The 15,122-nt window shown below is 36.5% G+C and overlaps 1 protein-coding gene and 1 long non-coding RNA gene across 2 annotated transcripts in view; both read left to right on the top strand.

The window, feature by feature from the left end:
* The window catches only part of LOC134793857 (uncharacterized), a 226,440-nt gene that overhangs the window by 94,460 nt on the left and 116,858 nt on the right, over positions 1-15,122 (top strand). The gene's annotated exons all lie outside the window — the stretch shown is intronic.
* LOC134793815 (uncharacterized) overlaps positions 1-15,122 on the top strand; it is a 54,595-nt gene that overhangs the window by 22,962 nt on the left and 16,511 nt on the right. The window contains exon 2 of the mRNA XM_063765503.1: positions 6,052-6,138. Coding sequence (XP_063621573.1) covers positions 6,075-6,138 — 64 coding nt within the window. The 5' untranslated portion in view covers positions 6,052-6,074. The remainder of the gene's footprint in view (positions 1-6,051; positions 6,139-15,122) is intronic.

Genomic DNA, 15,122 nt, shown 5'->3' with positions numbered 1-15,122 from the left:
GCAATAGAAAGAGAGAGAGAAAGCTAGGCTGATAGCAAAATTTCGATTCTCTCAAAATCTTAGGCTGCGAAAATTGAAATCCGGAGAATCGAATCGAAGTATTTGAATTCGAAACGCCAATCTATGTAGATGTAGCTCTTGCATTATTCGGGTGAGTTGGACGAACAATTTTCACATTTTAAATGTCAGGTTAGTTAAAAGCGCTCATGCCACGCATGCTTGGGTAGCACATGGGTTTATTCGTGCGTTTTAAACGCCTACTTTTGTGACACAATATTTACGAATTAGTTGGATGTTTGGCATTTTCCGTTATTTGGTAGAGATTCTGTAATTTGCAACCTACTTTTACGAAATATCCGGAAACTGTACCAAAATCTACTACCGTTTCTACAAACTCGATGAAAGTAATGCGACAGCGGAAACAAACATTTTCGAATAATGATAACTACATATATGTTGTCTGAAAGCGCATAGTTATTTTTATTTACGTTGCACATGTTATTAGGTCGATTCAATTCAAATTTAACAATTTACTATGGTTATGAAGCGGTTTTGATACGACCTTTACGATCGTCTCGGAGATTACCGCGCATCTCACGTTCGACATTCCCAATTCACTCACTGCTCATGCTCATGCACCAATCAGCGTGTGCGATCTTCAAGGTCGTATGAAAATAAGATCAAAACCGTACCAAGTTGTTAAATCTGCACCTGGCACCGGACCGTCGGAGACGTCGTAGTGTTCGACTCGTTCTCTCGGCAAGTTATACCTAGGAATGTAACGCATTTGGGTGGATTTCATCACAAAAAATTTCACCATACAAAAAAAATTTTTTTTTTTGATGTTTAATTTAACACGATTCTAGCTGGGTAAAGTAATAGGGGGCTGTATATTGAGGATATTTATGGCATTTATACAATCATTTGTGGCTTATATTAGAAGTTATCGCTTTCGGAAAATAAAAACGCAAGATGGTGATGACAACCATGGTATGGTAATGACTCTTTTATAGACGGTAATGACACTGCATGTACGGTAATGACGATTTGGGAACTAATTTATATATGTATTAAAAACGTATTAAAAAAACAAAAACTTTTTCTAATTGTAAGGCTTTAGAACTTTAAAAAACATTACAAATAACATGTTTTTGAACATAAGACTAGCTACATAAATTATTTTTAGAAAATTATAAAAAATACATTTTATTCATATTAATAAATATATAACAAGTATTTTTATTGTATAATTTAAATAATTTATATTCCGAAATGGGAAATTTATGTATTCATTAATTTTTTTGGGTTTTTCAATGTTAAATCATATTAACAATATTCTACTCTTATTATCAGTTTAAACCCGCATCTTCTTTTATCTACTGCATAACTTGGTATTTATATCATATTATAAAATTGCTGGCTTACCAATGAGCTTAATTTTTATGATATATTACTTTTTTTTGATAATTTGATTAATTGCATAAGTTTGTATTTTTGTTGTTTTATAAATTAACTTTAAAAATAGCTATAATGATTTAAATCCATATATATGTTGTTTAATAGCTAAACATTAATATATAATCAGTGTTTTATAAGTTGCAAGACCCCTACTTTTAATGCATGTCATAAGTTACAAAATGTTAGGTATTGGGTCCGGTGACTACCCAATGGTATAATTATTAATTGCTGTAATTATATACATCAATTAATATAATATTATCAAAAAACATAAGGCCATCACGATAGTGAGCCAGTACCGTAGCCTATGGTCGCTTAAAACTTAATATATGTTGCTTCTTTGAAAACTTTGTTTTAACACGACTAACATGCAATTACAGACTCTAAGTTGCACGATTTACATTATTAGATTATAAAAAAAAACATTTGTATGTTCTAAGTTCTAAGTGACCTAAATTTTGCCTACTTCAGTCAAAATGTTATTTAAAAACTAACCATCCTTTAGTGTGAAAGAAATAGTCATATCTTCTTCTACATTTATTCTACATTTATAAGGTAGACATTATATAGTGTTAGAAGACATAGAGAACGTTTTTCAAACATACAGCTTAATTTCAGAATGAATTATAGCAAAATAACTAGAAAACTTTCTGAGAACCGTCATCACCATACACATGAAATCATCACCGGTCGTCATTTTTTCCCGGTGATGATGGGTATGGTGTTGACGATTTGAGAGTTTCTTGTTTTTATTTCTAGAATACGAATAATAGTAGTTAATGTCTATGCTACACAATAAACTTCATGTAGTTTGCCATTCATTTCAGTAATTATTTCTAATATATCATTTGTAATTTTTTTAAACCAAAGCATAACGGTGATGATGCTCTGTTGTGACAAACTACGTTTTACAAATTTGTTCGTAATATTTCTCACGATTCACTGATGTGACTTTATAGTGAAATCATTTTTGGCATTCTATATTAAAGTGAAAAATAGGGCAAGGACCTTTAGCGGTATTTCGTTGTTCATACACGGAGATAAGCTCACATTGACATTACCATGACGGTGTTGACGAATATTCGTGGCAAAATTTTAAATATTTTTAAATGTACTTTCTCGGTGAAGGAATTATTGCATATTTTTTCATATGTTAAACAACAACATGGAAAAGATATAAGTAAAAGAAAAATCGCATTCGTACGATAGGTATGCTATAATTTTCACTGCAAACAAAAAGGTTCAGATTTATCCGGTAGACGGTGATGATTTTAGACACATAAAACATTTTATATAAAAAAACTATTAAGTTATTGGAGATGGTAATTGAAGGAACATGAAGATAATAGTTCTTAAAAACATATAAAATAGTTGCAACTCGCACAACCTACTAGTTTTTTTTTATCAAGACCGAACCATAAGTTTTCGCAGGATTTTGAAATCCACCCATTTAGTTGTGTCTTCAAAAACAGCCTATTGTTGTTATTTTATCCATTGAACTTACGCTCTTTTAATGACACCATGCAAGCGCGCCTTTCGCTAAAATTGCACGTTACAAGTAGGTAAACACGATTATTTTAATCGATACTGATGTTGTAGCTTAATCGAAACGCAAACGATTGTAGTCTGACTTTTTTGGATGTGTATGTTATTTAGAAAATTTACTTTCTTACTTTTAGTGTAGTAAATAAAGGTAGTGGACCCCGCAGTAATTCCTCAGCCAGAAAAAACTTTACAGTATGATAAAGTATCAATAAATAAAAAGTATTGCATAAATTTCCAAAGAATAATAATAATAGAATTAAAGTAAATACCTAAAGTCTTAAATCGTTAATATCTTTTTACGGAAAAATGCTCCGTTCAAACTTTCTTCACCAGACATATTCATGTAACGTATTGCAACAATATATGAAATATCAAAAAAATATCCCAGCAGAAATACCAGTATTAATAAAATAAAAATTTTTGGCGTGTCTTGGACCGGAAAATTGCTCAGTCTAATTTTTTCACTGGAATGCCATTTTATTGCCGTTTTATACCTACAAAATGAAAATCTAAAAATTTTCCACTCTCAGTTTTTAATAGTTCTATAATACATACATTTCGATTCGCATTTTTTTTTTGGATTTTTTTACCCACTGCGCCAAATTATATTCTAAGATCATATAAGAAGAAAAAAATGACAGAGCAATTTTCCGATGAAAATGAGCGTCAAAAAAAGGAAGTATCATAAAAAAATATTCTCATGTTTGACAAAACTTTTAGATTTTTTTCTAGTATCACATACTGATACAAGTAACTTATTTTGTAAAATAATTTTGGACTGAGGAATTACTCGGTTCAATATATAATCAGATTTGTGCCTTACCTAACTTAGGAGTGTTTTTTTTTTTGATATTTATAATGTTAGTCTCGGCTCATACTATACAATAACCAAGCTAAATTTCATCGACTGAGAAATAATGCATGGGTCTCCATACAACAACTTGCTTCATTTACTACACTATTTGGCGTGTTTTGTCATTACAAATTTAGGCCTCCTTTCCCATTCGTGCAAGCTCTTCGCAAAATATTTATTATGCAACCGCCTAAATTACATATATCCTCGACGAACGCCAACTTCCCGAGCAGGCTGGTTTCCGAAGTTGGTTTTCTACGATCCACCATAGTACAACCGGACTCTGTGCATGGCCTTCGTAGATTACGAAAAAACCTTCGACAGTGTCCAGCATTGGGCCGTGTTTGACTCTCATCTCATCATGGACATCACTCTAGACCAGCGGTCGGCAACCTTTTTTTGCGTAGTTTTAGTAGCATAGTTAACGATGAGTAAGTTGACGCGGGCCGCACTTTGTTAATATTTATGACTTTATCAGACATTGTCGTTTCTCAATATTACATAGCCAGAGAGGCTCGCAGGCCGAAAGTGGCAGTTTCACAAGCAGCATGCGGCCCGCGGGCCGCAGTTTGCCGACCGCCGCTCCAAACACTATTAGTACTACTATTACTTACTCTAGCTAGCGAATACGGTATTAAGACAATGAGGAAACTCACGGTAGGTACCTTAATTATTTAAAACATCACAGTTACAACGTACTACACAAACAATAAACGCCTGTTTTGTGGCCGTTTGCATTCAGCTGACACCTCTAGCTACGAAATAGAATCCGTGTCGCAAACCTATTATTATGCCGTACATCACTCCAAAAGTAGCGTATCAGACTACATATAAGTCAGAAGTATCTACCATTATCTAATAGCTAAATAACTCTATACCTATGTAGAACAATTAGATTGTCGTTAATATAGATACTTTTGACACCAACTTTACTATAGAGTTATAACTCTCAGTTATTAAGAGATATATCTTTTTTTGGAAAAACATTCAAGGGTGGCAAATACTTTTGGCGCTTTGTTGCATTCGCTATTATGGATGCCGATGTTGAGGAGAGTGTTTGCTTATGTCCGTAAATATGATGTTACGTTCTCTAGTTTTGCCCACTACCAGTGCTATCACAGGAACCAGGAAATTTATGCTTAGGTACCTAATGATATAATGAATAGGAAGTTATATACCTTATGTAACGTGGCATGTTTCACCTTATAATATAGAGGTAATTATTCGAAATACCTATCTAAAATCTAAATATGCATAACGAATTTAAACCTAGATCTCTAGTTAGGTAATCTTAGCGGCGGAACTCGGCGCATGCAAGCGCATCATTCATCACAACTATCACAATATTCACAATGGTCCTTCGTTAAAACACGTGCTAAGATTTGGCGGTGAGATAATACTGCCTATACCAGGAATAATTATCAGTAGCTGGAAAACTACCTTGAATTCGGAATTAATAAATTAATTGTGCGATAAAACGGCAATAAATGAAATAAATAATGAGTACCACTAAGTAGGTACTAACAACTATTACAGCTGTTATGCAGGGGCGTATTTACCCTAGGGCCATCCGGGCCATGGCCCGGGGCGCCAACCTCCAGGGGCGGCATATGCCAACCCCCAGGGGCGGCATATGCCGCCCCTGGCGGATTGCATTTTGTTTTTCTTCCTTGACTTCTGGGCGGCGAAACGTATTGGCCCGGGGCGCCAAATTTCAAAATACGCCCCTGCTGTTATGCTTAGTGAGGTAGAGTTAGGTAAGACTAAAAAATACCGAAATTACTCTAAGTGTCTGTAATATTTGAAGAATCCACTAGATTTTTTGCAAGATATTATTACCTAATAAGAATGGAACGAACTGAAGTAAGTAAGTATGTACCTAAATATATCCCTCAAGTAAAAAATATTTTTTATAAAACTTGATAAAACGGTCCAACGGTCCAGCCGTATTCAATAAATCGGGGACCATTCAAAACTCCTTTTAAACTCGGTTATGGCCTCGACTGGGAAGCCGGAGGGATAGAAAACCACGAGCCAGATGGTCGGACGACATTAGAAAGACGGCAGGGCCGACCTGGCATAGAACCGCCGCAAACAGAACAACATGGAAATCCATGAAAGCGCAAATATGCTTAGAAGAAGAAGAAGATATGGCATTTATTTCAGTTTATTTCAATCAGTTTAATTGTCGGCAGGTCGTGAATGCCGGGCCGCATGGATGGCTGCACTCGTCTCGCGGCTGCTCGCGCTCCTCGCCGCCGCCTCGCTCGTCACAGCTAAGTGTAAGAGTCTCCTCCTACCCCCCTATATCAGGCATTGGAACCCTCTAATCTAATACCAGGGGTCTGCAACTCTGCAAACTGGGGTTCGCGAGCCACATGCGACTCTTTGGAGGTACAGTCACGGACTTTAATTGTTGAGCCATTTAGGATTTACTTTACACTGGACATTCATACCGTTAGTATTGACAACCAAATTAGCTTGAACCTTACATGGATCCACAAATGAACTCTGTGACCGTACAATTGCATTGCGACATTTGTGACTCATAAAATTAACCCAATGTGAGTTCTTACCTACCTCCCAACCATAGACCTACCATCCGCTCGCGCTTGACAGACAGCTGAAGTGTGCGAAAGGGAAGCCATCACGTATATGAACATCCCATGAGTGCGAAAGAGTCAGACTACCAATGAGAAAACATAACCACTTTTGAGTTTGACGACGGCCGCGGACGGCCAAGAGCGAATTACGGAAATTTACAAATTGAAAAATATACATGAATTAAGATGAAAAGTATAAAATAAAGTAATTTAGTGAATATGGTGTCATGTAGTGTGCCGGATTGCAGTGTGACAGGACCAAATAATCCAACCAAATACTCATTTCACAGGTAATTATGATATTCAGAGCGAACTTTTCTTAACGATATTTTGTCAAATTAGCAGCATAAAAAGTGTAAGAAGCCGGTTTATACAGTTCATTATAAGTTTTTCTTCCGTTCCGTGCTAATATTTTATCATATTAGTCAATAATTTAGAATATTTTGTGTAAAAACATAAACTGTTAGTTTACGCTAGGGCTTGACAAAATGTCCATATGACAGTATCGATAACTTGTCGGTATATTAATAGCTATGTAATTATTTCTTCACAAGACATCATTAAGATATTAGCCTTTATAACCGACTTCAAATAATAACGATTGTTATACCTTTTTGAAGGTGTTCATGTTTAGCGTGTCATGATAACTTCACTTTTCAACACAGTAAGAGTTACATTAAGATAAGTCTGCAACGATTTTGATGGCAAACACAATGCAAGTGTTATTTATACGTCATAATGGAGTGTATAGTATAGTTACCCAAAATTTTTGTTCCCCATTATTTTTTGTTCCATTCGCGTTTTTCCCCACTTTTCTATTTTCCTATGCAGTTGTGTCACTATTAGGCTACTTTCTCGGACGCATGAATTTCTATACGTTTTTGTTGCTACGCTTATTTTATTCCATGCATTTTGTCTCCTAGTCCGTATTATCTCCATACCTATCATGTACCTGTAGAACCAAATCTCACTATAATTTTATCATATACTGTTATTCTGTCACACCAAAAGACTGAAAGTGAAATGGCGTATGAACCAAAAACTTAATGTCAAAAAATTACCAATTCGTAGTATCAGCACAGAATAAATAATAGTACTAAGTACAGAAGACTCACTCTCTAACAAAACGCGTCTGTTACGGTCAGCACAGATATGGCCGCTAGGTGGCGACAGCGCCACGCGCGGCTTATGGCAAACCCCAAAATTGGGGCCGAACGGATGTACTTTTAGCTACCTGTAGCAAAGCGACGAAATCGCGGAGTGAGACACGCCTGGTATCAGTTATGCACTTACATAGGTCTTCACTCTTCAGGTACCTAGGTAGGAAGTACAGTCAGCGTCAAAGAATTAGTGGCAACCAAAGTAGCTAAATATATCGGAACAGATCTTTGTTTTTAGTTGTATGACGGTAGTTAAGGATGTTGGCCACTTGGATTGTTATCGAATATATTATGATGCTGACTGTATGTGAGGTTGTATGTATAACCAGGCGTGTTTCACTCCGCGATTTCGTCGCTTTGCTACAGGTAGCTAAAAGTACATCTGTTCGGCCCCAATTTTGGGGTTTGCCATAAGCCGCGCGTGGCGCTGTCGCCACCTAGCGGCCATATCTGTGCTGATCGTAACAGACGCGTTTGTTAGAGAGTGAGTCTTCTGTACTTAGTACTATTATTTATTCTGTGGTATAACTTTAAAACCAGGGATATTTTTGAGATATTCCAATTAAAATCTACAAAAATCATATCGCTATACGTATGAGTAGTACGGCATAGAGACTATCTGTCATTCTACGTAAAAAAAACACCATAAATAAATATGACAAATGTTTGTAATCGGTCATGGGTTATTATAAACTTTAAAATTTTACATTAATATATAAATAACAAAACTAAAAATCTTATTAATACCCGCTTTACTTAAAAGTAAATCTTAACAACTAACCAACACCGATTTTTTTTTTAAATAATGTCCTAAAAGTTTAAACGTAGGTTCTATTTACCAATAATAGTCTGATGTAGTAATAGTCTTTTTATTCTCCGTCGGGAATTGTGGGCGTATCATACTATCGGCAGCACATCAGAACCTTCAATCGTGGATGACGAGGGCCTTCAATGAAATACGATGTTCAACTCACAATCTTTACTGCACAAGACTCATTACAAATCACAGCACGCGTTACGTTTCTTATCTTAAGCAAACCAGTGGATTAGACCCAGGAGCCGCCACAGACGTCATCTTCTCCCGTTCGTTCTCATCGTGCTCCTTCTGAAGATTGATTGACAGCATAACTTCAATTGTTCTGGACTTCAATTGTTTTAAGAGCGCACTCTATGACGTCTTGGCGGAACTGCGTCGAACGCCACTCAAGTGTACGTAACACCCTAGTTTGCTCTATTTGTCAAGGTTTGCATGACAAAACGCCTCTTGAAGGCGATAGATGGCACATTTCAGCCATTCTCCGACATACCATACTTATATTTTATATTTAAGAATCGATAAAAGTGTTATACATTCCTCTAACGAGGATGTTCCCTGGAGGTACTTATTGGCAATTGACTGAATTTTTTTGTCCATCAGCGTATATTTTTTGTTCCGTTTGCGAAAAATATCGCTTCTTATTTCGTTTTGAAGATTAGTGAAATTTACATCTAATGCTTCTTGCCGTAATTGGTCCAAAAAGTACAATAAGTTACTGTTATTATGTATTCTGTTATTCATTTTTTTGTGCCAGCTTTCGGCGACATTGTTTGTTCTATGTCTGTGCCCAAAGCACGACATTATGTAAACCATGTCCAGTTTAATCCACTGTTTAAGCATGTATTCGTTAAACCTTGTTACTTCAGTTATTTGTGGTGACGACGCTAATACAATCATCCACCCTTCGTGGATTTTCAGCGCTGGTAAATGAGCCAATGCAGCACACTTTGCAACATACCTTGCCCCTTCGCGACTACTAGTTGTCCCAAAGATGTCGGCATTTTTGTACAGGGCCTGAGAATAATGGAAATAACACCCACTAATGGTGGCTGACGGGTAAACAATCCGAATAGCATTTATTGCACCAATTTCATAGTCGACTTTAACGCATTCTGGCCGAAATGTTGGAATATTTTGCTCCACTGCCTTGAACAATCTTTCATACGTGCATTGCCGCTTATCAGGCAACAATGCATATATGCACGGCACGACTTTCGTATGCTCTTCATCAGATCCGATGTCCACGTGTATGGTATATAACTGTACATATGGTTCAGGTACCATTTTAAATGTCCCGTCTAAAAAAAAAGTCTTAAAGCCTGAAATCCAATTCTTACATACGTCAGATATACATATCAAAATGTCATCGTCCTTGACGCAAACGAAATTTTTGGCTATGTTTTCTGGTATAACAATATCTTCAAAACTTTTAAACTGCGAAGTTAGACTGGATTTTTGTCTGGCCTTGTACAACGAATCTCTCACATTATGAAATGTTGGTAGTTTATCCGCATATTCCACCGTTTTTAGTGGGGCCATTTGTTCTCTAAAAATGGTCGGAATCGGCCTGTAATCAGAAGCCACTTTTTGCTTTAAGTCAATTATATTGAGCTCGATGTCTATGCTCTCAAAGTCTGGAACACAACAGTGCTTTTTGTCTTTTAGAATGGACTTTCGTGATGCGTCTAAAACTACTGACCCTTTGCACATTCCTTTCAGATGGCACACCCATATGGACGTGAGAGACTTTTTGTTCGTGCGTTTTAAATAGTGCCGGTACCCCCCTCGCACTAAAATACTGCCCCCATGTGTACTTTTTAAAAATCTAATTTGACATTCTTCAGACGTTCCACCAGGACTTAGGTTATTTTCTTCCATCATTTACGATAGTCTCAAATATAAATCAAAGCAAATAATATACAATTATATTCTTCAGTAATGGTAAACCAATCTTTCAGTTCTTTGTCTCAGTGACATTTCATAAATACTTTCTTCATAACAATAAAAGGTAATCATATTTCAAAGAGGTTTATTTGTTTATTAAGTAGGTATGTATAGTACTGTATCTCTTTATTCAATTAGGGTCTTAGGTTAGGGTTTTACAATGTGAGTATAAAAGTAAAATATAAAAACACTTACAAAACATAACAAAAATATATAAACACATTATAAAAAACCTAACCTAGGGTGCCGCCGGCAGCGGGGCAGGGTCCAAGCTGCCGGTGGTCAGGGCCGCAGAGTGAGGAATCGACGTACTATACGCGCCGTGTCCAAAATTACCGCCTTCTGCATCTGACCCTTGATCCAACCACCCAGCGAGAGTCTCTCTAGGTGTTGGTCGAGACTCTTCGCTATGAGACCGTTCGCTGACACGACTATAGGAACAATGATCGTCGAGTCAACATCCCACATAGCGGTTATCTCGTGGGCTAAGTCTAGGTACTTGCTGGACTTGTCCTTCTCGGCCTTCACGAGATTCTCATCATGGGGGATGGTGACGTCGACGAGCACGGTCCGGCGCTGCGATCGATCTATCAGCACGATATCAGTACTGTATTATTATTATTTTAACGGTTCGGTAGGTAAGATTGGGCAAAATATTAACCATCTAAAATATTAGTGTTTGATTAAATAATGGTAATAAATTCTACAGGTACATGATAGGTATGGAGATAATACGGACTAGGAGACAAAATGCATGGAATAAAATAAGCGTAGCAACAAAAACGTATAGAAATTCATGCGTCCGAGAAAGTAGCCTAATAGTGACACAACTGCATAGGAAAATAAAAAAGTGGGGAAAAACGCGAATGGAACAAAAAATAATGGGGAACAAAAATTTTGGGTAACTATACTATACACTCTCATAATGTCGTAGAATTTTAATGTTTAAAATAACACATTTGAAAAAGTAGTCGATAAAGCAATCAAACATCGACAGATTATTAATATGTTGTAACATGACATCACTATTTTTGATCTCACATAGACAATTTACGCACACACTTGCATTTCATTTTTGGTCACACTTTTGAAGATTGTCAGTTGTTCTTTGTCATCTAATTCTATGCTCCCAACTAGCAAACTAAGTCGTAAAAGCTTCACTCTTTCGACTGTTTAGTCGAAAAACAGTCGTAAGAAAGATCCATCGTTATCAAAAAGTCTTATAAAAGCAACTCTTTCGACTGTTTAGCATCAAACGCTTTTTTATTTTGCCGAATAAACTTGTCGAGTCAACGTGCTCTTGATCAACTCATATCGCTTTTACTCGATAATTGTATAAAGGTATCTCTCGATCGCCTTCTTACGACTGATATGGCGTATGAAGGTTGTATAAAGGTAACTGTAGTACTCACACACACAGGGAGACAAGTATATGGCTCGTTACGTCACCAGTAGCTAGGATCGACACGTCCGCTCGCACCAACGGCTCTCACGTGACTGTCGCCCCACCACCCGTGAACCCGAGACTACGTCATCCCTACTATAGCTCAATAGCACAAACACTACATCCCTTCCTTATTATAATTTTATTGAGAGAAATTGGTTAACATTTAAATCAGTAAGCAAAAGTTCTTTATTAGTTTACTTTCGTATATATTATTTTTAATTTATTATTTCTTTTTCTTCCCGTTCATTTGATTGAGTTCTACATTTTCTTCAATTTATCTAGTTTTTTTTTCATTACTTTACTCTTTGTCACCTTCTGTAAATGACACCTCCTCTGCTCTTCTCTTCCAGACCCATACTCCTTCCCTTTCGCCTTATATTTTGTGTTCTTGTCTCTTACTTCGGAATCATCTAATTCATGTTCATTGTATAATAATCAGATTGGCACTTTATGCTTAATTTGTCTATTGAAAAATAGTTCAGCAGGTGTTTTTTCCGTTACTGAATGTGGTCTCGAGTTGTTCATCATTAAGTGCTCCATTACAGCTTCTTCGAGGTCTTTGTTTTAATTTTGACTTAAATCCAGAGACTATAATATCTCGGCTTTTATGTTATTTCTCAAAAGCTCGCCTAACACTAATCGAATAGGTACAGCTAATCAACACTGAATGACGCTGTGATCAATTATTGAAAACATATTATAATCGCTCCTTATCCTGTGCGAGTCAAGGGCTATAAAACCGGTATACCTAAGTGAGCACTCACGTTATTGTCACGTTACCCTGGTGTTTTCGAAATCTCTACACGCATGCTACTTGCCAACCGCTGGAAATTGTTTTACGGAACTATGACGTCCGAAAACAAATGTGACTGTAAACTTTCTAGTATGATATGACTATTCGCCATTTGCCATAGCATTGTAGCAACGAAAATTCTCTGACATTTAGGATATCGATATTCTAAATAAACATAACTAATAATGAGAAACACTATTAACCCTATGTAATAACAAATAAATTACAATTTTACTAACGTAGGTACTATCAGCCGCAAAAGTGCATGGCGATTTTATCCATGAATTCATTCATAATTTCTCCATGCAATTTCGCAGCTCACTGTACATACGTAAAGAATGTCAACCAGACTAGTTTTTCTAGACTAAATTATAAAATCATATTTTCTGGAAATACCTTCACGTGGAAGATTTTTGTACCAATATTATTAAATACCTGCAGCTTAATATTTACTGCACAATACAGCAATTTTAATTTAATAAAAACATATTAGGCGGGCATACGAATCACATGAACATCTTTCGAGTACCTAGGCTGTAGTTTACAAAACAACTGAACATAGTCTGTGCATAAAGTGTCGGCCCCTACTGAATGTCGGATTTACGGGAACGCCCACTTGCACTTGCCCTTGCGGAGAACATTATCATGAAAGCAAAGATGCGATTCAAAAACTTCTTTTTTTTTTAAATGTAATGGACACTTTCGGGTTTAGCTTCATCTTCAGTTGAAATTACTCTCTTTTCACCCCTGCTTCTTTTAATCTTCCTATCTTCCTCTATGTTAGTTTCCATCTTTCGTTTTTGAGGTATACTCCTACACACCGCGCTAAAATGTCCCACTTTTTCACAAGCGTGACATTTTTTCTTTTTTGCTGGACATTCCTGATTTGAAGTATGCGCATTATAGCCACACCTTCCACAGTTTTGCGTTCTTGGTTTATTCGAACTCGGTTTGCTTGAACGATTCAAAACCGTATTAACGTCGGAATTGTTAGTTGTCGCATTTTTGTTTTGTCCATATCCTTCTAGCTGATACCCTACCGCTTCTAGTGTATTAGCTTCTGCAATTATTTTATCTAGAGTGACACTATCTCCTAACGTCAATATTTTTTTCCTTAGCTCTGAAGAAGAACATTTATCTACAATTTGATCAATCAAGTTTTCATCTGAACTCTTAAAAACGCATTTGCTAGCTTGATTTCGCAACCTAACTACAAATTTCTCAAACATTTCACCGTCCTCTTGTTTGATTTGGCGAAACAGGTGCCTTTCGTAAATTTTATTTTTCTTAGGAAGGAAGTATCCATCCAGTTTCTCAATGGCAATTTTAAAAACATCGTTACTTTCAGAAGCATCAACGTATGCTCCTGGCACATTATAAATAATTTCTTGCAGCTCAGATCCACCCAAAAGTAACAAAGTAGCTCGCTTCTTCTCTGCACCTTTAATTTCAGTCGCATCCAGGTAGATCTGTAACGACCTTTTCCACCTTTCCCAACGCAACGCGATTGTGGCATTGTCACCTTCGAAATCAAGTTTCTCGGGCGGTGGAAGTAAATTTGCCATGTTTGGAGTATATTTGGGGCGACCTGCAACCAAAAGTAACCTATGGACCACGCAGTCAACATACCATACAATATACGTATGATTTACATTTTATTATATACTGCCTAAATCGTGCTCTTTCACGTTGGTGTAGGTACCTATATAGCATATTACGCGCGGTTTACAATTTCATGAAGGCCCGTACTGCCTATCTACATACTTACGCACGGTTTACAATTTCATGAAGGCCCGTACTGCCTATATACATACATACTTACGCACGGTTTACAATTTCATGAAGGCCCGTACTGCCCACAACACATTTACGTATGATTTACAATTTCATGAAGGCCCATACTGCCAATAACACTTTTACGCATGGTTTACAATTTCATGAAGGCCCATACTGCCCACAACACATTTACGTATGATTTACAATTTCATGAGGGCTCATACTGCCCGGAACACATTTACGCATGGTTTACAATTTCATGAAGGCCCATACTGCCCACAACACATTTACGTATGATTTACAATTTCATGAGGGCTCATACTGCCCGGAACACATATACTGCCTACATCATCTACTGAATAATGTACTATAATATATATTTGGTCAAACCAATTTGTCAGTCAGCAAGAACCAGGAAAACTATACTCATCCTTTTCTTTTTGGTGCTAGTACTGCTAGTACTAGTGTAAGACAAAGATAGTATGATTCTCTCTGTCTATGATTGAAATGAGACAGTCCTGTGACAAACTATACATATTCTTTTTTTTTTTTAGTTTATCTACTTAAGGTACGTTAGATTAACAGGTTACATATATTTTATTCTAGATACAAAATAAATAAATAAATAAAGGAAATACAAACTGTTGATGAACTGAATACCACTGTTTTTTTTTAATCAATTGTCAAGGAATAAAATTACCGCAATGTCTACTTTTGTACGATTGT

The sequence above is a fragment of the Cydia splendana genome, chromosome 9, assembly GCF_910591565.1.
Source record: "Cydia splendana chromosome 9, ilCydSple1.2, whole genome shotgun sequence".
Taxonomy (NCBI): Eukaryota; Metazoa; Arthropoda; class Insecta; order Lepidoptera; family Tortricidae; genus Cydia; species Cydia splendana.
This window is presented reverse-complemented; position numbering and strand designations above follow the sequence as displayed.